Consider the following 24,701-nt stretch of genomic DNA (forward strand, 5'->3'; position numbering starts at 1 on the left):
CAAAGGAGAAAATCACCAAAGTTAACAGAGAGGTAGCAGGGAACAGTGAAGGACATATGGGTATGTAAGGGAAGCAGATGGCCTATCTGACTAAACCACATCATATAAGTTTATGAGTCAGGCAGGTGCTCTTTCCTGCTGTTTTATAGTGATGTCTTAAGGATTTCCCTTTTGATATACGAGGGCAAATCGTCAGCCGAGCCCTTCTCTATCAGAGGCTAATCCAAAAGTAAATCACTCTAAAGCAGCAGGAGAGAGGTCTTGCAAGGCACCCACTATAGAGATATTCTTTTGTTATAAATCATCAGAGTCGTGTTCTTAAGGGATTATGCTGGAAAAAGCAAACAATATAAAAAGGTCAAATACAAATAGTAAAAATGAAATAGTTTGTTGCCTTATTGTGTCTGCTCACAGAGGAGAGACTACTTGGCCAGGAGAAGAGATGGCTCTTCAGTCCCACTGGAGTGTGGCTGGAGCCAGGGATGGAGCTGGGTGGAAGTAGGCAGCAAGGGATGCTCTGCATCTGCTCCTCTGGACACTGGGGGATCAGTTCCTTGGCATCCAAAGGAGCACCCCTGAGCCATGAATCCCGTGCCGGCTGCCTGTGCTTGTGGTGGAGAGGGGGAGCAGCTGTTCATACAACCACTGCCTGGGCTCTGCTCACAGGCCTGGGTTTCCTTCCACTGGGAGCGTGTGGATGTGGGGTGGGTGGGGGTACATGTGGGTGCCCCTTAATGCACAGCTGGAGAGGTTTTTCTCAGACATCTGTCCCTGGACTGAGCCTGGCACAACCTGGCTAATGCATAGTGCTGTCTCACTGCTGCTTGTGCTGCTGTTGGGGAAAGCCCTCTTGCCATGATCCAGCTGCATAATCACCCTGGGCACTTAAATGCTTTGCCGCTGCTCCTGGTATAATATCAAAACTTGAGGGAAATGTAAGTGAAAGAAATGTAAGTGCCCGCTGCTGGCTGGACATATGGATGTGCTGCAGAGAGCTGGTGGTGGTGTCAGCTCAGTGGCACATCCCACTGCAGACTGTGCAGCGCTTCATTTTGCAGGAGATTTACTCCTTGTGCCTGTAGTGCAACCTGAGCCTCTGCCTCACCAGGTAGGAGGTACAGATCCAGGCCCCAGGCTCTCCTGCTGGGAAGGTGCTTGGCAGCGATGCCCTTGGGGACCGTGGGCTGTCTGCCTCTTGCCTCTCCTTCCCACCACAGCTGGCCCTGAGAGGTGTTTCCCATGTGATGTCTGGGAGGGCTGAGTGTCACTGTGAGAGTGGAGGTGAAGTTGGTCTTGTACCTTTTACCTGTGCAGGCAAGGTAAGATCCCTTGGAATGCCAGGAAACAGCTGTGCCATTTTCTTCTCCAAATCTCAAAGTGTAATTTATTATTAATGTGAATAGAAGCACCAGAGCTGCTGTTGGGGACTCTGACGTGCTTTGGCTCTTTAACCTGACATCTCGGCATGGGCAGCCGTGAGCTCCGTCTGGCAGAGCGGCAGGTACCGCACAAAGGTATAAACACTACTTGGCTGCCCACAGGCTCAGGCAATCCCTTTTCTCTGGCATCCCCGGTTCATCTGCTCTCTGAAAGAGGGAGAGCTTGATTATAGCTAGGGCCTGGGCTCTGCTGGGGTACAGCAGGCTGGTGTGGGGCTGGCGGGCAGAGGGGGCAACCCCGCGGGCTCTTCTGCGCAGCAGGTTGGAGGATCTGGTGCTAGGCACTGGTGGCCGCTGCTGCCTTCCCCTGCTCCATGTGTCAGATCAGTAGCAGCGTCTCTGCTGCCAGACCATGAGCATGTGCCTCCCCGCAATTATATTGAGGCCGTTGGCTGTCCCTGACACAGACTCGGATTAGGAGTCCCCGTGCTGACACGCTGACAACAGTCGGCTGTGTTTGGTGTCCAGTTAAGTGTGCAATTCATTGGCACACGCATGCAGCTGCTCCGGCCTGTGCTGCCCGCTGGCAGGCTTGGCCTGTGCCCTGCAGCCCTGTGTCCTTCCCCACCGCCCTGCACCGGGGCTCCAGTTGCAGCAGGGCTCATCCAGCCCGGGACAGGGTTGGGGAGAGCTGCTGGGTCTGTAGGACCATCACGCTCTGCCTTCCAGTGAAGCCCTGTGGGCAGCAGGCTGCTTCCCTGGCTCTGGGGTCTGCCAGCCTGTCATAACCCCCTCCTGCCATTGGGGTGCCCCTGGCTCTCCAACCCTACAGGGTCTGAAGCCTGGCAGCAGTGCCTGAGCAGCACCATGCACAGGATCCACCAGCACCGAATACAGCAAGCAGCACTCTGTGAGGGCATGTGGGTTTCCCTTAACCCAATAACCATTTTTGTCTCCTATAAACATACTTTGCAGCTTCAGCAGGATTTTGATGGCATCAGTGTCCACCACTCCACGTCTCCAGTTCATTCACAGAGCAGCTCCAGCACCCACCACCTACCTACACCCGGCTTCTCGGAGGAAAACCAGTGCAACCCAGGTCTGTCACAATACAAGGAAACAAAGTCAAATTCAGGTTGCAGAGGCATTCCTAACTTCTGAATGCTGAATTTGGAACGTACTTTTAACTTAGTACTTAATGTCTAATATAGTTTTATGAGTCTATGGGAACACAAACAATCACTTGCTGAGTTTAAACTGATGAACTGATTTTCCTTGAATTCAGCTTCACTTTAAAATACCAATTGTGTTTTCTTCAGCCTTGCCCAGCTCTGTGAGTTTTGTTGAGGCCTCAAGAGCTCTGAGCCCTTAGAGCTGGAGAGCTTTTAGAACTGTAGCTGCAGCTAGCTGTGGGCAGGTGTGGAGTGGAGGTGGCTGTAATGCTGCTGCTTTGAGTTGAGCTACATTTCACTGCTCGTTTTTTAGTGCAGTACCTCTCTAACAGTGATAACTCTGTAAATTAAACTCCTAGTATATGCTTTTGCCTTCTAAAGTGAAGAGAGTGGAAGAAATGGAGAATTTACATCAGAAATATTTCTCAGAAATAACCAAGAAATTCTGAATTAAATCTTAAAATCAATATATACACTCCAACTGATGTATTTGCCATGGAAAATTGGGGCTGATCAGTTAACCCTTGGTAAATTTATAAGCAACTGAAAATGAGACTTTCTAGTTAGACATTTCAGTCTTGTTAGTGGATGGGTCTGTCACCTCTGGTGCAGGCAGGTGCCAGTGGGAATGTGGTATGCACCCTGTTACCAGCGGGCTGTGGGCTGGGGAGGGCTGGGCTGGGGCTTGGGAATGCCCTCAGGCCTTACCCTGAGTGCCTGACAGAGGTAAAGGAGACTCTCCTGTAACGTTTCCTTTTCCAAGCCTCCTAGGAAACGAGATGACGAAGGTCAAGTGAATGAAGCACTGCCAAGTGTTGAAAAGATAAAATATGCAAAACGTAACCTCAGGTGCACAACTCTGACTCTGCCCCCTTGTGCATATTCATTAGAATACAGCCTGTTGTGAGTGGTCAGAGCCACCATGTCGGGGTGTGGGGATCCTGTTGCCCCGCACGCTGCGGTGCCGTGGGTGGGTTATGGTTTGAGGCTGCTGCGGTGTAAGGGGCAGAGGCTCAGGCTGGTGAGACTTACTCAGGGCCTGGAGCTGACCTGGGCTGGAGCTTGAGAGACTTTGCTGAGGAGCCACCTTCGAGTGTGGGCTCCGTGGCAGGAGGAGGTCAGGTAAAACATGCTTTTCCTTGCAAGGTGATGGTGCAAACACAATGCTCCCAGGAAGGAGTTAATATTGGTCTGTCTACAGATGTCCTGATGGAGTGAAGGCAAGCAATGATATTTTATATCATTTTGATATCCGGTCTAAATTAGGCCCGAGGGAAAGACTGTGGCCTATTTAACCCAGCATCTGTCAGCTATCATTATTTTCAGCCAACTTTAGTAGTATAAAATTTGTATCTGTAGGGAGAAGAGGGAAAGAGGCTAGTAGGAGCTGGATTTGGCTACCTCAGGTTTCACTGAGTTTGCAATAGCCTTTTAGAAGTTGTTACGTGAGATAATAATGAGATTATTAGGGAGAGCACTGTGGTTGAAACTGGCTCTGGTCACCAGCCAAGAGAGGTGTGGAAAGGGCACAGGGAGTCTGAAGGGTGGTTTCCAAGGATGTGTCTTGGGTCTGGATAGTGGTATTTGGTTAGCTGTGTTGCAAGAAGAACTGGAATTTGATCATAATGTAACCTTGAAAAGCGTTTCCACAGATGTGGGTGGCCATCCTGCTGAGCAGACTGTTGGGTAACAGATGGGCTGGGATGTCTGTGGCCTTGCTGATGGTTCTTCTGCCACCACTGAGAATGTGGGTGGAGGGCCCAGGGAGAGGCAGGGGCTGGTGTCACTGGGTCATGGGAGGGATGCAGCTGTGATAGAGGCAAATCTCCTCTTGATGGAACTTTCAGTAGAGATGAAATGGTCCACGCCAGCCCACAAGCTGGGAGGACTCTCACGGGCGCACTCAGGCCCTCCAGGTGTTGCATTTTGCTCCGTCCAGCCCCCGCACAGGCAAGAGCCGCTGGAGCAGAGTGGAGCCCAGTGTGAGACTCTGGCACCTGCTGGGACCTGCCCTGCCATGCTGGGGAGGGAGGCCCTGGATGACCTGAGCTTGCCTTGGCGCTTACCAGACCAGATGTGTTGGTGGTGTGGCGTGCAGCCGTGCGGTTCCCAACCTGTCCGGCCTCCTGCCGTGCCGCTGGCTGCAGTCAGGCAGCAGAGCAATTTTTTTACCTGCTGTCATCTGAAACCAAGCAGAAACCCTGAACTCCTGATGACTGACTAATGCAATTGCCCTTTTATTTCCTGATACTTCCTTGAGAACTAGAGGGACTCTGAAGCCTACGTTGTCGTAAATCCTTGCTCAGGCTGCAGGCATCTAGCTTGGGTGCAGAAAATGGAAACTTTAGTGGCTGGGGAGAAACCCAAACCTCTTCCTTCCCAGCAGCCTTCTCTGCGCCACGTGGTGTGGTAGATGCTTGGGTTTTCATACAGTGGGATGTACTGATGGATTTTGTTGAAATGGAAATCAGGCAGTGCCTGGCAGTGCTGCTCCTTCTTCAAAACAACTTGGGGTAGAAGCTACAAACTGCTGGTGACCACGGTGCTGCTTTTGTCACCCAGCCGAAACCCGCAGATTGTGTGGAACTGCTGCTTGCCCCTTGTGTTGGGCTGACCCTGGCCAAGCCCTAACCAAAATTACTTTAAATTCTCCAGAAGTTAAAACATTTTCTTTGTCCAGCAGGAAGGAGCATCCGTGTTCCTGTGATTTGGGGTCGAATCAGCCTCTTCCCAGGACATGGTGGAATAGCTCCTTCTTCTCGTGTTGTGCTGCCTTTCCTCAGGAGCATCCTGGAAGGGCCGGGGGGGAGGCAGTGTGGTGGGAAAGTACTTTCGTGCGCCCAGCAGTGGGTTTGCTGTTCCAGCATGCTGCTGTTCCAGGGTTTCGAGGTGTGCCCGTCCCGTCCTTATGCAATCTGCAGAAGTGCCGTGTTGTGTAATGCTGTTGTGTAAGCAGGGCACGGGCGGGTGTTGGGGTTTCGGCACATGAAGTGTGCTCTGTCATGCTCCCTGTGTTTCCCCACCTGCAGCCTGGACGGGATCTGTTCCAGGAGCTTCCCATCCAGTTTCCTAAGTGTGTCGCAGGAACAGATACCAGAGCCGTTCCTCAGAAGGCACTGTTGGTGGAAGGGTTGTCTTTAGGCCGGGGATGCTTGGCACTTGTGTCTGACTCCTGCTCCCATGTTTAGCTGCATTGTTTCCAGAGATGTGGCAGAGTACAGGGCCATCTTTGCAGGATGTGAAGCTGCCGGTGTGCCTGGACACTAATGAGAGCAGCTTTGCAGGAGACTCCTTGTTCAGGCAGCACTGCCTCGCTCCCTGCCCTCCTGTTCCAGCTGACATTACCATGGCACTGTGCTACCTGTTATGAAGCTGTCTTGTGGAGGGATTACCAGATCTTCCATGGCACTGGCACCTCAAAGGGGTGCTCGAACTCAGAGGGGAAATGTATCCCCCCGCCTGCGATCGTGCTGCGGTGACAGCGGCACGGTCGGGAACATGGTGAGCAGGCTCTGAATGTCAGTGCATTGTTCAGAGCGAGATACGTGTCATGTCGCATTAGCTCAGGCCGACAGCTACCGGTGGGAAAATATTTCTGTGAGTTCCTCAGAGTGCCCCCACCTCCTACAGGCAAGGACTTGTGCCTGGTGAGGCGGCAGCAGAGCTGTGCCCAGCCATACTGGGGGAGCACTGAGACCATCTGGTGCCTGCGTACGTGGAAAGTCACCCAAGTGTTGTGTCCAAAGGGCAAACTGCTTCTGCCGGGAGAGTGTCTGGCTGTTCAGAAGACAAAGCTCAGTTTTATTTCTTGATAGCCTCTGCTAAGGGAAGAGGAGTTGGGGTTAGCATGACTTATTTGGTGAAATCCACCATGTCCAGACCTAAGGGAGCAGCTGGCAGCACTGGGAGCTGAGGAAGCCCTCTTGTTCCTGCCTGCAGGCTCTAGAGGTCGGGAGCTGGAAGTGTGCTGTCTGGTTCAGGAGCATTTAGAGCAGGACAGGGCGGTCCTTTGTGAGTGCGAGGAGCTGCACAGCACTGCTTGGCCACATAACGGTGCAAGGATGGAGCTGAAACAGGGCTGCTGTGGGGTAGAGATGAGACACATGGGAGGACATTGGCTCACACACGAGGAGGGACTGTAGCCTGAGGGTAGATTCCCAGGGAAGCCCTGGGCTGAGAAGTGCATTGGTGATGCCAGTATGGTCCCTCTCTAAGGGGTGGGACTCCAGTTCTCATGCCCTCATCTGCAGAAACAGCTCTTCACCCGGCCCTGGGACTGCCTGTGCCCCTTGCAGCTCCCTTGGTGCTTCCAGCTCCCAGCTTCCCTCTGCCTGGGCTGGCTCAGCCCTGCCCTCCCTGCTGGGCTGGGGACTCCAGCCTTGAGCACTGCCTGCTCTCCTTACTTCCTTACTCCAGCATCAGCTTTTCCAAGCCCCTCACTCTTTATTTTCTTCTAATATCAGAAAGAAAGGTGAGGAGGTCAAATGCTAATGCAGTATTTCTTTCCTTTCGTAAAGTGTACCTAACAGATGAGGAGTGTCAACACCGATTTGTTTTTCAAGTGTTTCTGCAGGATTATTTTCCTGTTAAAAGTGACAAGGAGGTGCAGAACTGTCGGCCTTTAGCCAGAGATGTCGTCTCATCTTTGTGTAGGTGAACAGGCACAAGATGACAGAGTACTTTTTTGTGGGAAAGATGAGAAGTTGAGCCCAATTTAATCATTTCCTTAAAAATCAAAAGGAGAACATACTCCTTTTTTCCTGGTCCTCGGTAATGAGAGGCTGTAGAGAGGAAGAACCTGTTAGGCCATAGTGGAGTGTGTTTTTGCAGAACTGCTCTCGGTACCAAGGGGATGGTTTGAGCAGGGTTATTCATCTGTGGCCTTTCCAAGTTCCTCTGCATCTTTTGACAGTAGAATCTGATGATGGTTTCAGCACAGGTAAGGTGCTCCGGTGTTGTAGCTGGCAGTATGGACCATCTGGGGAAACTTCTGGGTTTCAGCTGTTCTCTTGAGACCTACCCAGGAAACTGCCCTGTGCCTGGGTGCTGCCAGCCCGGCTGCTGCTCCCACTGCCGAGCCCCCTGCAGCTCCACAGAGGGCTGGCTTCTGTTCCGGATTGCAAGTGCCTGTTGGAAGCCCACCATGTGGCTTTTGGTGAGGCCAGGCTGTGGCCCCTGCCCACTGCCAGGGTTGAGGAGCAGGAAGGAGTCGGGATAGGCTGGGGGCATGATCCTGCTCCTTGGCCACCCTGGCCATGGGCTACCCATCAGCACACAGCACACATCCTGGCACTGGAGAGTTGAGGAGACACTAAACTCTCTCTTGGGTCTCTGGAGCTGTTGTTACTGGCAGTTAAGGAGACTGATAACTGACTTGCCACTTGATGTAATCCTTAAGGGGTTGGTTGTGCTGTTCAGACCCTCTCCCCCCCTACTCTGCACAGATTCCAGTGGTGCTCCAGGACAGGGAGCGTTGTTGATCACTGTGATCAATGATGTTGAGTGTGGGATGGAGCTGAGGGGGCCGAACTCCTGTGTATGGCAGCAGCTTCGGCTCATGGAGTGAAGCTCTGGTGGTGCAGCACAATGTGGGACCAGCCCTGGGTCTGGTGTGGGCCCAAGTCTAGGGTTTGGGCCTTGGTCAGCAGAGAGGCAGAGGCAGATTGGAGAGCCCAGGCGGGCTGGAGATGTGGCCAGGTCCCAGTTCTCCAGACCATATCTCCTTTGCTGGATTCATACTGGTTCATACTGGCCACCCTCCCTGTGGTGAGTTGGCTCCAGGCACGGTCTGCTCCTGCTCCCTGGTGTGGGAATGCCTGAGCTGGGAGACCTGTGGGGAGAAGCCAGATGGTTTCTGCTGCTGTCAGTGTGGTTTTCAGTGTGGTTTTCTGGCTGCAGTGTAGGCAGCCAGTGTGGCTCTGCCTCAGAGCTTCCCTTCACCCTATGCTGTTTCCAGGTGTTTTCTGTAGCTCTTAGTGTGGTGATTAAAACCAGACCCTGAATGCACTGGGGCTGGAGCTATGCCACAGCACAGGTGAGCAGTGGATGAAGGTGACATCAGTGACATTGTTTTGCTCAACAAACTCTCCTGTTCCTTTTGGACTGTGTGGCAGGCCAGTTTTACCTCAGTTTGGTCAAAGTAAGGAAAAGAAACACGTAGTTTTAAAAAGATTTCCACAGTGACACTTCTGAACACAGTCTGTATTTTGTTCTCTAGCAAAGCAATGCCATGCCAGGGAATAGCAGCCACATCTTTTTTTTTTTTTTTTCCAGTAAGATGGTAAAAATAACCTCATGTGGCAGAGCTGTATGTCCCAGGCATGTCCCGGAGCACCAGGGTAAAGGGTGCTCAGTGGAAACTTCCTAATTCCTCTCTTCTCCTCGGACCTCAAGCTCTGTGGTGCTGCAGCAGAGCCGCTGGTATGAGCAGAGCAGCTCTTCCAAGCCCAATGGCTCTGTGCATTTGTAGTGACTTTGCAAGCAGTGACCCGCTGGACTGAAGTTTCCCTGCTTTTCCTCAGCCCACGTGATGTGTGTGTGCAGGCAGGTTGTTAAAATGGATTTTTTCCCATCAGCTGTTAATACCTCACCACGAAGCCCGCACGGTTTTCTGACAGCCTGGCTGAAGTGTTTCAGCAGCGTCCGTTTGTGCAGGCTGGTGATAAACAGTTTCCTTACATGTAAAAGCTGAAGCAAAGGTAGCTTTGGGAGGGAGCCAGGTTGAAGCTGAACCAGAATGCTTCTCCTGCAGCCTTTTGCTTAAAGATGTGCTTGCAATCAGACAATTCAGCTTTTCATAGAAAAAACAACACTGGAAAAAACAAGAAAATTTGAGACATGTGAACTGTTCTCTGTGGGGAGGTGTCAGCCGGCGGGAGCAGAGCAGTGTGGAAGGGGGTGAATCAGTGTGTTCTTTTGTCATGGCTCCAAGTCCAGAAATTCAGCAACTTTGGAGAAAGCTGTATTTAGAGGAGCAATAAAAACGCAACTGACTCACATGGAAACAACATCAGTGGAATAAATCCATGCAAAAACAAAGGAGGAGAGGCTTGGGCTGCTGCAAAGAGAGTTTCTGGTGGGGGAGTTCAGTGCACTTACATCTGTGGTGGTGGAAATGCAGGTATTGAAGTGCCTGGTATGAGTCTGGCCTTGTCCAGAAATGAATTAGCAGAAGTACATATTGTATATCCACCTTCCCATGAGTTCTGGCTTTGTTAACAGTGATATCATGTCTTGCTTTCAACAGCTTTTGTGATCTTGGGGCAAAGTATTTTTAGAAAATTAAGATAATACTTTTGTTTGAAAAATACCACCCTAAAAGCCCTGAAGTGACCTTTTATTCTAAGTGGAGGGGCAGGCAGTCTGATGGCTTTTTCAGATAGGAAGAGTCAGGGCAGAGCAGCCCGCACTGGCCAGCACTCCAACGCAGAGCGCTGCGTACAGCGCACACTTGGCCCTATTGTCTGTGCTTGTATGGACTGGTTGGTGGGAAATGAGGTATTTCCTCCTTGCAGCCTGCTCTGTTGGAGTGCAGGAGGCCAGATCCTGCCAGGCCCTGAGCCACAGTGCAGCCCTCTCAACGCCAGGCTTTGGGGAGGTTCTCACTGTGCAAGCAGGATCAACCTCTGCGCCAGGTGTCTGGGAGGCTGTGACCCTCTGGGGCTGCTGGGGCATTGTAAGTTAAACATGTTCTGATTAGCCTGCACTGTAAATCCAGCATTTTAATTCTTTCCATATGTAGGATCCAATCTAATAAGCCAAAGTATAAGGCCATGCAATCTATTTGGAATAACCATATGGATTAGGAGTCAGACTGTGCTTTTCTGCTTCTTGTATTTACACTAATAGAGAGACAGTTGCTAATGCACATGTAGCTCATGCTGGTACCCATTTTTTAAAAATATGACACCAAATGGCTTGCATTAAAATATTTGAAAAGCAGTAAAACTGTGAAAGTTTCTCTCTTGTGCAGACACAGACACATCTGTGAAATGAGGCGTCTCCAGGCAGCAACATTCCTGTCCCTCCCTGTAGGCTTATCAGTGAGGCTGGAGACCCCTGAGGGGTGCTGGGCCAGCCTGAGCCCCCAGTGCTGCACCCGCTGGGCTAGGGCAAACCCTGTGGGCATGAGGGGAGAGCAGCCTCTGAGGCAAGAAGGACCTGGCTGAATCCAGACCCCTCCTGCAATGTCAGGAACCAGAGGAGCTTGTGGCTGTGGAGAGCCCGGGACTGTCTGCGGTTGGCTCAGCACATGGTGCTGACTGTGTGGTGTTGTCACCCTCCACTCTCGGGGTGGATTTACAGCTGGGGTTCACCCTGCTAAAGTCCTATGGGCCAGAGAGAGATCTGGAGAGAGGAGCAGCAGAGCTGGAAGCTGAGTGCTCTCTGGGGTCATTGCATTCACCAAAGTAATTAATTTTACTGGTCTTTTTCTGGCATTTCTTGGTTACCTTGGGCAGATCCCCAGTTTGAGTCTTTCTTAGTCTTTGTGTTCGTCTCTCTTTACATTGCTATGGATTTGAAATATTATTTTGAAAGAAAACCAGCAGTGCTCTGCTTTTGAAGCTTTGTTCTTGTGCTCAAACAAGAACAAGGGACGTTCTTGTGAGTGTCCCTCAGGAGAAGGTCGAACAAGCCTCTCACCTCTTCTGCAAGGACCTGCCAGCACTGAGGTTGGTGGTGGGGGATTTATGGGCGGTCACAGGGCCCCCAGCCCCTGGCAGTGCCTGGCAGGCTCTGGAGTCTGTGTAACTTCCGTGTCTTTACTTCATCTGCTGCTTGTTTCTTGTTGATGAAGTGATCACCTCCTTATGTCCCCACAGCTGATGGGACAGGGACACTGTGCTTGAGGCTGCTGAGGAGGTTCTGGTGTGTGTTCCCAAGGTGAGGGCAGTCACTTTGCTCACTGCTCATCACCTCTGGCTCTGTTTGGAGGGGGGGTGGTCTTGGCTCCCCTCGCCTCTGTGAGCAGCTGTGTGGGTGGGCACTGCCTCCCCTCAGGCTTTCTGAAGGTCTCACTGAGTTCAGGGTGAACAGCACCAGTTCCTGCTGCACTGGGGAAGTGCTGGGGCAGGGAGCAGCATCCTCTGTCCTCATCTTGCAGCCCTGGACCTTCTGTGTGGATCTGGTGACCAAACGTGGCCAGAAGCATCTCCTTGCTCCTTGAGGTGTTTCTTGTGGGATGTGTTTTGACTGAGGGTAGAAGCCTGCATTGCTGGCTGTTCCCAGGGTGCAGAAAGAATCCAGGACAGGATTATAAAGCAGTTGGCTTTTCATGGGAGCCGGAGTTGGACCTGGGTCTTGTGTGAGCGCTGGAAAGCCTTTCTGAGTGGGAGTTGCACTCTGTCATCCGTCATTTGCTCAGACAGAGAGGAGGGAGTCAGTGTGAGACATGGCAACTTCTTCCTCCCTGTCTCCAGCATTAATCTAAATGCCAAAACGCAGACCTTGTGGAATGCACCGATGCTGTGGAGAACACCAGCCTCTAATTCCATATGGCACGGAACTATCCCCAGGTAAGGCTTCACAGGCATCCAGCACTGCCTTGCAGGTGTAGGTGAATTCCACCAGCACAGTGGCTGCTCTGCACTGGTGTTGGGCCATATTGAGGAGCTGCTGGGCTGGGCTGCCTGAGGTGAGCAGGGAGCCTGGGGAGACGTTCACAGTGTTGAGCTGGAAGTGGTTTATTGAAAGGAAAGGATCATATTACACTCAATTTTTGCTGAGTTTATCTTGGTTTTTATCAGATTACACCCAGGATAGCTCATCAATATTGTGATCCTGCTGACATGTAAGTGAGCCGCTGCATAATTCATGGCTGCTGCAGGGCTCTGGCACTGGGAGGCACATATTTAATTAGGCACCTCACCATTCCACTCTTCTGGAGCAGCCCTGGGATCACACCCGTGGAGGTGGATGCTGTGGTGGCCCTGCCTGTGCAGCTCCTGGCTGCCTTGCAGGAGCTGTGCTGGCACTGTCCCCAGTCCCAGCTCAGGGGCAGAGACACTGTGTCATGGCATCGTGGTGCAGCACTTTCCAACAGGGGAAATGTCCTGGCAGAGATGAGAGGTCCTCCCTCTCAGGTGCACTTTGGAGGGCAAAGGTGATGATGAATGAAGGGTGCAGCATCTCCTTGCATGCCTGTCAGCTGTAATGTTTAACTCTGGGAATCCATGTTATCCATAGAAACACCCTGTCCTTTGTCATTCTTTTCAAGTTCAGATTCCTGCTGCAGTGAAGTCTGGAGCCAAATTATGTGTTTATGGTAAAGTCTTCCTTAACAATTGGAAATTTCTCAGTCTGGTCTCACTCATCTCCTCCATCTTGGGCTGCAGGACCGAGTCACTGTCCAGCCCTGCTGACCCTCTCCAGACCACCCCAACTCTCTGGGATCATTATCAGACCCCGGCTCATAACCCCCCTCTTGTGACAAACAGGGTTCAGCAATGGACCATACCGAGCACTAGCCTCTTCTCTGCCTGTGTTCAAGGCAGTATGTGTATCTCCTTCCTCTTACAGTCCGCTTGAAAATGTATTAGGGATAGGGAGAATTCTTTTCCATTTTTGTGGTGCTTCCCTCCATTAATTTTCTGGTTGTAGTACATTACTCATGGATAATTAAGAGTGAGCTATTAATACAACAGTTAATATTCAAGTGCAGTGAAGAGGAGAGAACAATAAGTCAAGGAATCGTATACTACAAGACATTTTGGTTTAGTGATGAAATTTTTTTTGCTGGCTTTGGCTATCAGAGCATAGTGCTGCTTCCATTTAAGTATGGTCCTGAGAACTCCATTTATTGATAGAATACAAATAGGACATTAAATCAAGGGAAGTGAATTTGAATTGCTGGTCATATATACAATTATAAACGGGATTGGCTACTTCTATCTAGTATCGTGTATCTTAAGTTAGGAGAATTATGTTAGGGACTGCTAAAGAGAGCTTGGAGTGTCTTAAAATTAATGAGATTGAAGTCTGTCTAGGAAAAAAAAATTAATGCTAAAATGCAGCTCTTGCTTTAGGGATGAAAAGATGGCTTTAGAGAAGTGGTTGTGCCTTGTCCAGACAGAGGAACACAGGGAGGGTGGACTGTGCAGTGGCATCAAATAAACATGTCTCAGTCTTAAGTGCTCCTCCCTGCCCTGCCGCCCTCATGTGCTGGAATGGGTGGATGGATTGATGCCAGCTGCAGAGAGGAGAGGGGAGCGATCCCCCGTGCCTGGCTGAGCCCATCACTGTGCTCATTAGCCTCCTCCCTTCCCAGTCCTGGCTGGCTGCTCCCAGCACTGCTCTGCACCACCTAGCCATGTGCTGTATTTCAGAGGGTCACTGGGAGCATTCTCCTGTGCCCCAAAGGCTAAAGATCTCAGTGTCCTGTGTCTGCAGCATGGTGCTTTCTGGGGTGGCTCCTCGTAGGAACGCGCTGAGGTGTTTCAGACCAGCCCAAACAGGGAGCACCTTGCTTTCTTCTTGTGCCATGGGCCTGCCTCTGCTTTGGAAATGATGAGGGAGGCTCCGGTCCATGACTGTGTCCATCTGGAATGCACAGTGGATGATGGCAGTGGCAGTGCATGCCTGGCCAGAAGGCTTGCCTGTGTTCCCAGCTGGAGCAGGGACATAAGGGGTGGGTGCAGAGGAGGTGGGATCCCCCAGTACCATATGTCCTGGTTGGGTGGCCTTGGTGAGGCAGCAGGGGTGCCAGCACGGTGGGAGGCAGCTCTGCTGAGCTGCCTTGGGAGCCCTCCAGAGATGGAGCATGTAAAGACATCACAAGTCAAGCACATGTAAAGGTTGCCATTTACAAGCAAGTAATTGCAAGAGTTCCCACACAGCTGTCTCCGAGACAGCACGGGATAGTGTTATTTATATCCCCACATTCATCTGCTGCTCCAACCTGCATCCCTGCCTGCAGCAGTGCCGCTGCCTGCAGCCGGCAGCTCCCTGGCACCTGCAGGTGGGCAGCTTCCCTTGGTGACGGGGGGCTGCTGCCAGAGGAGGGGTTTGTCAGTCACTTGCACACTGGGTTACCCTGTCTGGATTTTGCACAAACTCACGTCATGGGGCTTTCTCCAGCTATGCCAGACACACCTGATCACACACGTGTGTGCACAAACACTTGCACAAATATTTGTGCTTTGTTTTGTTTGATGAGCTGAATAATTGGCAGATGGGAAAGGGTAAGTGTGCTGCTAACCTTTCTTTGGGTGGGTGGTTTATAGTTAATAACGCTGCTAACTGTGTCTGTTTCTGTAAGGGGGCTCTTCCTCCTAGGGCAGTCTCAGTGCTCTCCAAATCCTAAATGCAAAGTCCCTAATTTCTGTAGGGAGAAAGACAGACCGACTGGGGAATGTAATTAAACATAGGCACTGTATTGATTCCCAATTAAGTAGCAACAAAACAAATTATTTACTGGTATAATAACAATGTTGTCAGTGTTGACAGCATTTAGGCCCAAAGCTTTCCTGGGCCCGTTGTGTGCACACGTGTGTGTCATACAAACAGCTGCTGTTGTCAGTAAGGAGCTTGAAGTACAGCCGCCCGTGTGTGCATCCTCGGACATCAGCGACTGCTCAGCACTTGGGAAACAGCCAGGTCCAGCCATGGCTGCTCCCTGGTGTCCCCCTTCCAGAGGAGCAGCACAGCAGCTGCAGCTGAGCAGGGTGCTGGGGACACTGCTGTCCCAAGGCTGTCTGGCCAAGGGGCTCAAAGGCCCAGGTTGATGTGCAGAGGGGACCAAAGGGTCAACCAGGAACAGGAGGTGTCTGTCACCACTGGTTTTGCCCTGGGCTTGCTTGGCTGTTCACTGGGAGAGGGACTGGACAAGTCCCTCTGGTCCCAGTGTTGCAATCCTCTCTGCTCATGGTGCTTCAGGAGCGCTGCGCAGTTGTGGCAGCATTTGTGGCACATGTGTGCTGTCTCTGAGGAGCAGTGTGGTGTTGTGTAGCTTCTTTTCTGAAGATTGGAGCAGTGTGTGTGTGTGCGTGTGCACGAGGTGTGCCTGTGCACGAGGAGGGTGTGTGCATGAATGAGAGGGGAGTGTGCCTGTGTGTGTGTGCAAGAGGAGGTGTGTGCGTGCATGAGGGGTGTGTGTGTGCATGGGTGTGCGAGCCTGCGGCCAAGAGCAGGGATCTGGGGGAGGGGAAGGCTTCAGCAAACAGTTCCTTACCAAATCAGCCCTGACCTTTGCAGGGCTGGAGCTGTCTGATGCAACAGGCTGAACCTTTCCAGGCTCCAGCTCTGACTTGAAATGCTTCAGAGCAAAACTGATGGCTGTGGCACTGGCCCCAGAGCTTACATCCAGCACTCACCCAGCTGCTGCTGGGGATGGGGAGCGGGGGCTAACAGCCCAATGTGGGAGCTGCAGTCTCTGTTGTTCTTGTGGTCGCTCCATCGGTGTTGGCTGATGCCTGGGGGCATCACATTTACTGTGAGGGCTGGGTGCTGTGGTGTGGGCAGCTGTGCTCTCCTGGGCCCTTTGGGGTGCGGAGGAAGAGCTGGGGGCTCAGGAGGGGGCTGAGTTGTACACTCTGGAGCACCAGCATGGTTTGGAGGGATGGGTAGAGGTATTCATTTTGACCAGAGGTGAGAGAGTCAGTGTGTTCCTGCTGGGGACTCATGCCCAGTCCGTCAAAACCAAGCAGGAATTCATTTGCAGCACCTCTGGTGTGCAGGCAGGAGCTGCTGTGCCCTGGGGATCAGTGCTGAGAGGGCTCCTTGCTGCCTGGCTCTCCGGTAAACCAGCATTAGTTACAGAGATGCTGTTGTTTCTGTGTCCTGTGGTGAATAAAATTAAACAACTCTTTATTTCTGAATGACAGCCCAGGGACTGCACTTCTGCTCTAGCTCGGCATGAAGTGGCTTCATCCCAGCGCGGCTCCTCTGGGGCCTGAAGCCCTCGATTCATTAGTTGTCAGGCTCGTAGGTGGATTCTGCATTAGGCCTTTAATTTAGTGTATTGCCATGGGCTACTGACCACATGACACTGCTCAAATGTGAGCAAATCTAACGAGGATCCAGGACTGCTCTTTAATTTGGTGAGAATAACAGAGTGAGCATGGGCCCGGAGAGTGTTAATCATGAAGGAAAACTGGCTGAAACCAGGTCAGCTGGTGCCGGTTCTCAATGCAACGCGACGGAGAGGGAGCACAGGGGGGTGGAGGAGGGAGTACTGCGTGCCCTGGCACCCCACAGGACTGGTAATCCCACTCTGCCAGCAATGGGAGGCGCCATGGCCTTTATTGCTGCCTTTTCCCCTCCCTGTGGCTGAGCACTGTGGCCCCCAAACCCTGTGAGGTGGCTGGAGTCTGGGGGGGGGCCATGCTCAGGTCCCCAGCCCAGGGTGATGTTAGAGGGCCTGGCCATCCCCTTGTGTCATTGGTGCTGTGGGAAGGGGCAGGGGCTGCTCCCTGGCTGTGACAATCCAGGGGTGCCAGGTGTCCTTTTGGGAGCTGGTGGCGAAGGCCAGTCCCAGCTGTCACCCATGTGCCCCTCGGTCCTGCGCTCTGGCACTCGGCACAAAGGCCCTGGAGTCACTGGCTCCTCGTGGGAGCGGCAGCGAGTCCCCACAGTTAGATTTGTTCTGTACAATAAACAAATCCACACTGCTCTCCTGCTGGCTGTTCCTGGCTGAGGCCGGCTCCCTTCAGCATTCATCACACTGATTTACCATGTTCTCCTGGAGCAGTGCCTGGGCTTGGCTGGCTTCTTTAAACCATCCTTTTCAGAGGGGCGGGCTTTGGGAGAGGGGCACAGGAACCCTCTGTGGTAATTCCTGTTGACTGCAGTGACCAGCGAGGCAGAACTGATCAACTGCAGGCTTCTTTGCTGCTGAGCTCTGCCAGCAAAGTGCTTACATCTGCTTTTACACTAATGGGAACTTTATGGACTGGTGTGTCTCCCCTCAGGAGCAAATTCCAGCAAGGTCAGAATCCAGAAAGTTGCCACTTGACACCGTTCATGAAGCCCTGAGCCAGCCGGAGGAGGCCAGGTTGCACCGAGGACCTTCTGGGGCAGCAGATCTAACACCATCACCGGCAACTGATAGCCTGGAGGCCCCCAAATGCCGCTGCTGCCACCCCCACTCCCTGGTGGCACAGCCCCCTCCGTGCTGGGCCGCACTGCCGGAGGAGCTGCGTGGATGGGCACCAGATCGGGCACCGGATCGAGCGAGGCACTGAGCTCTCAGCACACAGGGAGCCGTGATGGCTGTGCTGGCAGAGTGGGCTGTTCTCTATGCACACCCAGAAGGTCATGATATGGCAGTGCTGCTCCAGCTACCTGCTCCTGGAGCAAGGCTGTGCTGCTGCCAGCAAGTGGATGCTGGGTACACAGCGTGGCATTGGGCAGCCACCGGCCCGGGACAGGTCGTGCACAGGGAGCACAGGTGCTGTGCTGTGAGTGCCCCAGGTACTGAAACTGTGAAATGATTCCTTTGAGGCCCTGTGTTTTCCTGAATTTAATGAATGACCATTACACATTAATGTTTATTAAGGTGATTAATAGTTTAGTTTGCGTGGAAGAGAGTTTGCAGAAACATAACTTGCTTCTGCACTAGAGTTACTGTTCATTTTTCAGGACATACAATCAGTCTGGACAAGGCCTACTGAATTGTGGCTGCTTTGGCAGCCCGAGTGTGAAGGATTATGGACGCTTTCCGATTAACTGTCTCTTTTTTAATCTAACATTGCAGGGCCCTAATTGTTTTGACTTTGAGTAAGGAGAAGATGGTTTCTGTAAGGACGCCCCATGGTACTGTGTGGTCTGTGCAGCTGCTGGCCCCAGGCAGGGCCCTCAGGGTTGGGTCGTCGGCCTCCCCAGTGCTGGTGTGTTTGCTCGCCATTGCATGTCCCATATTGCTCTCCTGGGATGTTGGTCAAGTTTTGTGTGTTGCAGGTGTTCTTGGAGCCACCTTCTTGTTGTTCCCCTCCTGAACAAGGACCAGCCAGTAATGAAGGGGCTTCTGCAGCCTGGCCCACAGGGCATCCTCTGGTGTTCACTGTGTGCTGGCTCCTGTAGGGTGGTGAGCAAGGCAGGACTGTCCCTTCTTAGCATGGCCCCTCTTCTCCTTCCTTCACCTTGCTCAAAGCTCTGTCTGCTTTTAGCTCTTTGAAACAAAGCCTGCACCATCCTCCAAGTGCCCTGTGGCACAGGGATGGCCAGGATGAGTGATGGCAGGGGGCTCTTGGGGTATTGCTCCAGCTCCCAGCCCCAGGGGCACAAGGGCTGCCTGTGTCTTGTGCCGAGCACAGTCTGGGTACACAGACCACTGTGCAAGGGACCCTGGCCACAGAAGGGGACAGCTCCCACTTATTGCTAAGCTGTGACTGCCACGTCAGTGGCAGAGCTGGTGGTAGCGGGCTCGAGTCCCTGCCTGATGCTGGGAGCTGGGTGCTGGTGGCAATGCCCGGAGAGGCCAAAAGCTCCTGTGCCAGCCCGGCTCCCTGGCACCTCCTGCTGCTGCCACGGTTTGCAGTGGTTTGTTAACTGAAAGGCAATTTCAGAGCAGGCAGCAGTGAATAAATTCTGTTTTTCTCAAGCATTTAGTGTTGCTTTCAGTTTGCTTTGATGATGTCTTCTCACAACTAGTGTAAACAGACTGCGCAACGGGGAGCACTCACATGTGTACTAGAAGCTGCACATGAAAGACAGAGGCATCTTGAAAGCCATAATAACGCTCTGAGTGCCAGTTAAAGGATTTGTCACTAAGAGCACTTTACAGATAGAAAGAACTTATTAACTAGTGTGACTAACAGCTTGCAAGGTTTAATTGATGTGTGTTTGTTGTCCTTTTATATCTCTCCCCCTCGTCTTCCTCTTGGCACGGATTCCAGCAGTTGCTGGTGCAAGAGCAGCAGCCTCTAAGCTGCCTGAATGGGTACCAGGAATAAAAGGGAGGCCGAACCCTGCCCCGAGTGCCCCCGGGTCTGAGGCTGTAGTGGTTGTGGGAGCTCGGCTCCAACATCCCGACTCCCCCTAGGAACTGGGGCTGGGCCTATTTTCTTGCTCTGGGTTCTGTTATTCCTCCCTAAGTGACGCAGAGTTTTTGAAGATAAAGCTTTTCAATGCATGAATAGGATGGATAATGAATGTTTCTGCCAGACAGACTGCTCGTTGCAAGATTGATTGACTATTAAGGTCATAACGCAGCAGCCACCCACATGAAGCAAACAGGCTAATGTTAGACTCCAGGTTAAGCCGAGAGTTGGTCAGCTGTCCACGGGCACAGTGGGGGCTTCCAGTCATCTGTCAACAAGTGATTGATTGATGTGGACACCTTCCAATCTTATTCTGATGATTCTCAGCAGCTTGCCTGCCCGGTGGCCATTTTTCAGGATTTGGCAGCACTCAGACCTCCAGGACTCCAAGCGATGACTGCATGGGGGTTAACCCTTTCCTTTGATCCCAAACGCCTTTGTTGTGGGCAACAACAGCGGACGAGAGGATTGTGTTAGTGAGCCCTAGTTATGGAATACACCAGGAAACCCCCCGAGTGAGAGCGATGCTTTGACTTTCAGCAGTTTCTAAGTAAGTTGGCCCGAGTGAAGCTGTGAATGGGGATCTGCAGAGAATCATCAGGGCAGGGCAGGTACAGCTCTGTAACCCGACTTCCTCACCGCGCTGTCCTTCATGGGCCGTTTAACGTGCACTGGGTAAACCGTGCACATCAGAGCCCCAGCCAGCAGCAAGGCAAATCCTAACAGCTCAGGTAGGAGCAAGTTTGGTATTTGGAGGGAAAAAAAATAAGGATTGGGGTGTACTTGTTCTGGTGTGAGAGACAATGAGTTAAGAGAGCTCTGCTGGTTTTAAGGATCTCTCCTGGTTCAGTGCTTTGAATTGACCAGAAGTGTGTTGCCTGGATGCTTGCTTTACTTGCACATGAAGATAAATATATTTCTCTGTTGTGTTTTGTGTACATTATAATTGGTGTGTGCCCACACACGTGCTAGTGGGAAAGTGAAGTTACACATGGTGTATAGTGCATGTTTGCCATCTCTAAACAATTTCGAGGGTTCTTTAGTTGCAGCGTGTGACCTTGGGTGTTTCCTTGTCTGTTTTTCAGCAGTTTTAGTTTAACTGTTTTGGAGAGCTGACTTCACCTGACTTCACCTTCCCATGCAGTTTCCATCCATGGTTTTAGCATTCCTAATGTACCCTAAAAGCCTGCTGTGGGGAAACGTCAAGAGCCTCTTCTCCATGAGCTGGATCTTTATGTAACTCAAGTGCATTGTTGAGTTTTGATGGTGTGATCCAAGTGCTGTAACGTGGCAGAGCTGGCACAGAGCTGTTGATGGCGACAGGAGAGCTGTGCTCAGCTGCTCTGGAGCGCTGCTGGGTTGTTGTGCGCACCTGAGGATCCCAGCGCAGCCTGGGGGCCAGTCCCCAGCCCCAGCAAGGGGCTGCAGTCGGATATTTTTCCCAGGGAAGATGGTGCCAGGCCCCAGTAAAGGACTGCTTAATGTCAGTCTCTCTCCCAGCTAAGCAGGGATGGGGTCTGAGCCAGAAGTAGCTGGGAGATGGGCTTTCATAGCTGCTGCTGAGTTCAGCTAATCCTATCTTCTCTCCATCCCTTGCAGGTGGTGATTCCCACTCGGACGGTGCCCCCTCACAGCACCACACTGGCCTTGCTGCTGACTGTCTCCTGGATGCCAAGGACCATCTCTCGCTGCCAGGCTGGGCAGTGTCTGGCTCAGAGCTGCTGCCCTGGGCAGGCTCTCTGGCAGTGGCACTGACCTGCACCTAAGGGAGCGCTGTGCCCAGTGCCCGCTACATCTGGTGTGAGCTTCAGCCGGCCTCTGCCCGTGGGCAGGTGCACCACGGTCACGCTGGTGGAGAGGCTTTTACCAGCCCAGCATCAGCCCCTTGGCCAGAGAGAGTAGGGCTGTGCCGCGGAGGGAACAAATGACCTGTGCTCGCGTAAACTGAAACAGGGGACTGAAATGCCATGTGCCTGACGCAGAGGTTTTCCAGGGCACAGCAGAGCCTTGTGCAGGGCTTCAGCCCTCTTGTCCAGAGCTCTGAAGGCTGTTGGTCTGAGTGCATGAAAGAGCAAGAATTTGTCTCGGGGGCCTTTTGTACCAGCACCACGGCCTTCTCCTCTTCTCCTCATGCACCCCACACTCATGCTTGTGTGCTTAGTTCCTGCTTGGCAGGGCAGAAGGACTCGTGTGGACCAGGAGAAGGCCTCTGACAGTGAGAAGATGAGTCCACGAAAAGCAAGTGTTTTCAGTAAAAGCTCTCTACCATTGTTGGTCTTAACATGTATGGGCAGACTCAAAATGCTCTGGGACTGCCACAAAGTACAGAAGTTGATAAATCTGTTCCCATTTTAGCTTTTATCGAGCAGAAGGTGGCTTGTTTGGGCACGGTCAGCCATGGAGCAGTGATAGAGAGCCTGGCCTAGGTCATTCATCCCTAGCGTCCTCTAGACGCTGAGCATCAGCCAAGCAGGGTTGCTGCTGAGTGCTTTTCTGCTGACTGGAGGTGGTGAAGAGTTGAAAGGCACCAGCTCTGCTTGCTGACAGCTCCTGCTCAACAGGGTGTGTGGGATTTCCCTGAAACAGCCCCAGATGGACCTGGAGCAGTGCAGGTGGTGCTAACCCTGGGGCACATGGAGCAAGACTTCCCTGTGCTCGGGGAGGGGGCACAGGGGTGTCTCCTGCAGCTCATTATGTAGAGGACAGGGACCCTTATTTCTCCCTGGGTGATCTCTAACATGGCACTGTGGTCATTAAGGTAGTTTTGTGTATTGGAGAGTCACTCTGAGGGGGATGCACTCAAGACTAGAGCCTCCCCCTAGGCTTCCTGCTGCCTGCAGTGCAGCCCCCTGGGCAGAGCTTGAGAGAAGGATGTGGAACCTTGGAGCTGGCAGCTGTGAGGATGGACAAGGGCTGGGAGGAAGCCTGGCCACACTGCCTACTCTGCCAGCGGCCACAGCCTTGGTGTCCCCATGGTGTGAGCCCAGCCAGCATGGCCTCGGGGCTTCTCCTGAGGCAGCGCTGGTATAATAACACTGATGAAAAGCTGATTAATCCTTGTGAGCGAGCCGCAATAGCTTCCCTCTAGAACTGAAGAGATTACCACTGATTTGTCATCCTGATTGTTTCAAAGAGACGTGCAATTAGTTGCTCTAATTTAGCTTCGCTGCTCACAGAGCGGCGTGACAACGGCACTGTAATCAGTGGGGCTGCGATGGCAGAACTGGTGCTGCAGCTGTGCCGGCACCATTTCACACGCGAAGGGCGGCCGCCAAAATGGTGGAGCATCACATGCTCCTGTTCGAGGGGCCACGTCCCCTCGGTGCTGTGGGGCACTGGGGCAGTGGGGCAGGCCTGGCTCAGGGGGTCCCGCTCCGAGCCATACTGATGGAGACGGGGCTCAGGGGGTCCTGTGCTGGGCCCGATCAGGGCTCTCACAGGTGCTGGTTGTTCAGGAGACTCGGGAAGACGTAGGGAGAGCAGTGAGTGTTGGCCTGAGACCTCCATGGGGTGATGGGCTGACTTGGATGTGGGCACGACGTTACACTTAGTGTTATTAAAAAAAAGAAAAGTTGTAAGGAAATCTTGTCTTCTTCTGCTCCCTCCAGTTGTTGTCCCTCTTTGCCAGGTGCAATAAAACCAGTCCCAGGTACAGGAGAAGGTGGGTATTTGCTTGAGGCTACCCCCTTCTGAGGACTGTCTTTGCTTTGGAAAAGGTGCAAAGATGCCACACAAAATGAAGAGCTTGTGGCACAGCCCCCCAGCTTGCTGTGCTGGGTCAGCAGCCAACCCCCCCTGGGCAGAGAGGAGGGAACACATGGGATTTCAAAATGTGCCCATTTTCAGTGAAACCAATCACTTAAAAATTCAATTCAAAATGAAGAAAATAAAAATGCTTTAAAAACAAAACCTGCCTGTGGCTATTTCTTGGTTGAAGCTGTCTCCTTTTTTTTCCTTTTTTTTTTTTTTCCTGGGAAGGCATTTTGTTTCTGGAGCAAGCTGGCCATGCTTGCTGGGGAGGGTCTTTGAGGGAGCTTGGAGCAGCTCTAGTGCTGGCTACCAGCAGCCCCGTGCACCTCGGCCCCCAGCCAAGTGCTGCACAGCTGCTCGGCTCATGTTCCCAGCCACAGCACGGCATGGCCCATGTCACTGCAAGGTCGTGCTTTTCCCTGGCTGTGCAGCCCCTGGCCCCTCCAGCTCGGCTGGCAGCTGTTGTCCCCCACTGGGCAGGAGCCGTGCACCCCATGGCACCCGAGGGACCCCGTGCTAGCCAGGGGACCCCGCACGTTATGTGTGTCCTGGGGCCGTGCTCTGGTGCTGCCCCAGGGCGGAGGCTGGGCTGGGGCTGGAGTGATGCTGGCACTGCCCCTGTGCTGCTTAGCCAGCCCGGGCGGCTTGGCTCTGCTCCCTGGGCACAGAGCAGCACATGGCTAGTGCTGTGCCCCCAATCCTCATTGTCCTCATCCATGGGCACTGCCCGGTGGCAGGTCCCTCAGCGCAGGTGGCAGCCGGCTCGCTGCACTGGTGAGAGCTGGTCCGAAGGGCAGCCGGGGTCTTGGTGGTGCCAGGTGGGCCAGGACAGACAAGTGCCGTCGGCCCAGACACGTTCCCCTTGCCTTTCCTGGATCGGGCCAAGGTTGGCCTCTGTGAACTGGCTGAGGGATGGTTGGGCACAGGAGCACCTGCAGGACATTTCTGAGTGCTCCTGCTCCCCTCAGCTAAATATAAGCCCCAGTGGGGAGCCTACCTCTCACTAGTTTTATGTTTCTTGCCCCTGCACTTCCTAAACCTGGCAGCAGGCCCAGTTGTCTCCAAGTCTAAGATGAAAATACCCTTGCAAATCCCACTCATAAAAATACCTGCTGTATTCCCAAAACATGCCTGAGATAGCTTCCAGAGAGGATGGGGAGCTAAAATAAGACGCATGAGCTCAGAGCCCCATTTTCCACTGGCCCCACGGTTCCTGTTGCCTCAGGACGCTGCGCCATGGACTGAAATGGAAGTGCTGCTGCACGGGGTGGCCTTGGGCTGGAACTGGACAAGCTGCAGCTCTCCCTGGAGCAGGTGCTGCTGCAGCCCTTGTGTGTGCCAATGAAACCTCGTGCTCCTGGGGACAACCTCTTGGCTGGTGGCACCACCTGGACAGTCACCCTGACCAGCAGCATTGGCCTCAG

General features: G+C 52.7%; 1 protein-coding gene across 1 annotated transcript in view; it reads left to right on the forward strand.

The window, feature by feature from the left end:
* The window catches only part of MN1 (MN1 proto-oncogene, transcriptional regulator), an 86,137-nt gene extending 62,744 nt beyond the window's left edge, over positions 1 to 23,393 (forward strand). Inside the window, exon 2 of the mRNA XM_051785545.1 lies at positions 21,127 to 23,393. Coding sequence (XP_051641505.1) covers positions 21,127 to 21,293 — 167 coding nt within the window. The 3' untranslated portion in view covers positions 21,294 to 23,393. The remainder of the gene's footprint in view (positions 1 to 21,126) is intronic.
* The last annotated feature ends 1,308 nt before the right edge of the window (positions 23,394 to 24,701 follow it).

The sequence above is a fragment of the Manacus candei genome, unplaced genomic scaffold (assembly GCF_025592945.1).
Source record: "Manacus candei isolate 608988 ecotype Guabito, Panama unplaced genomic scaffold, ASM2559294v1 h1tg000020l, whole genome shotgun sequence".
NCBI classification, from domain to species: Eukaryota; Metazoa; Chordata; class Aves; order Passeriformes; family Pipridae; genus Manacus; species Manacus candei.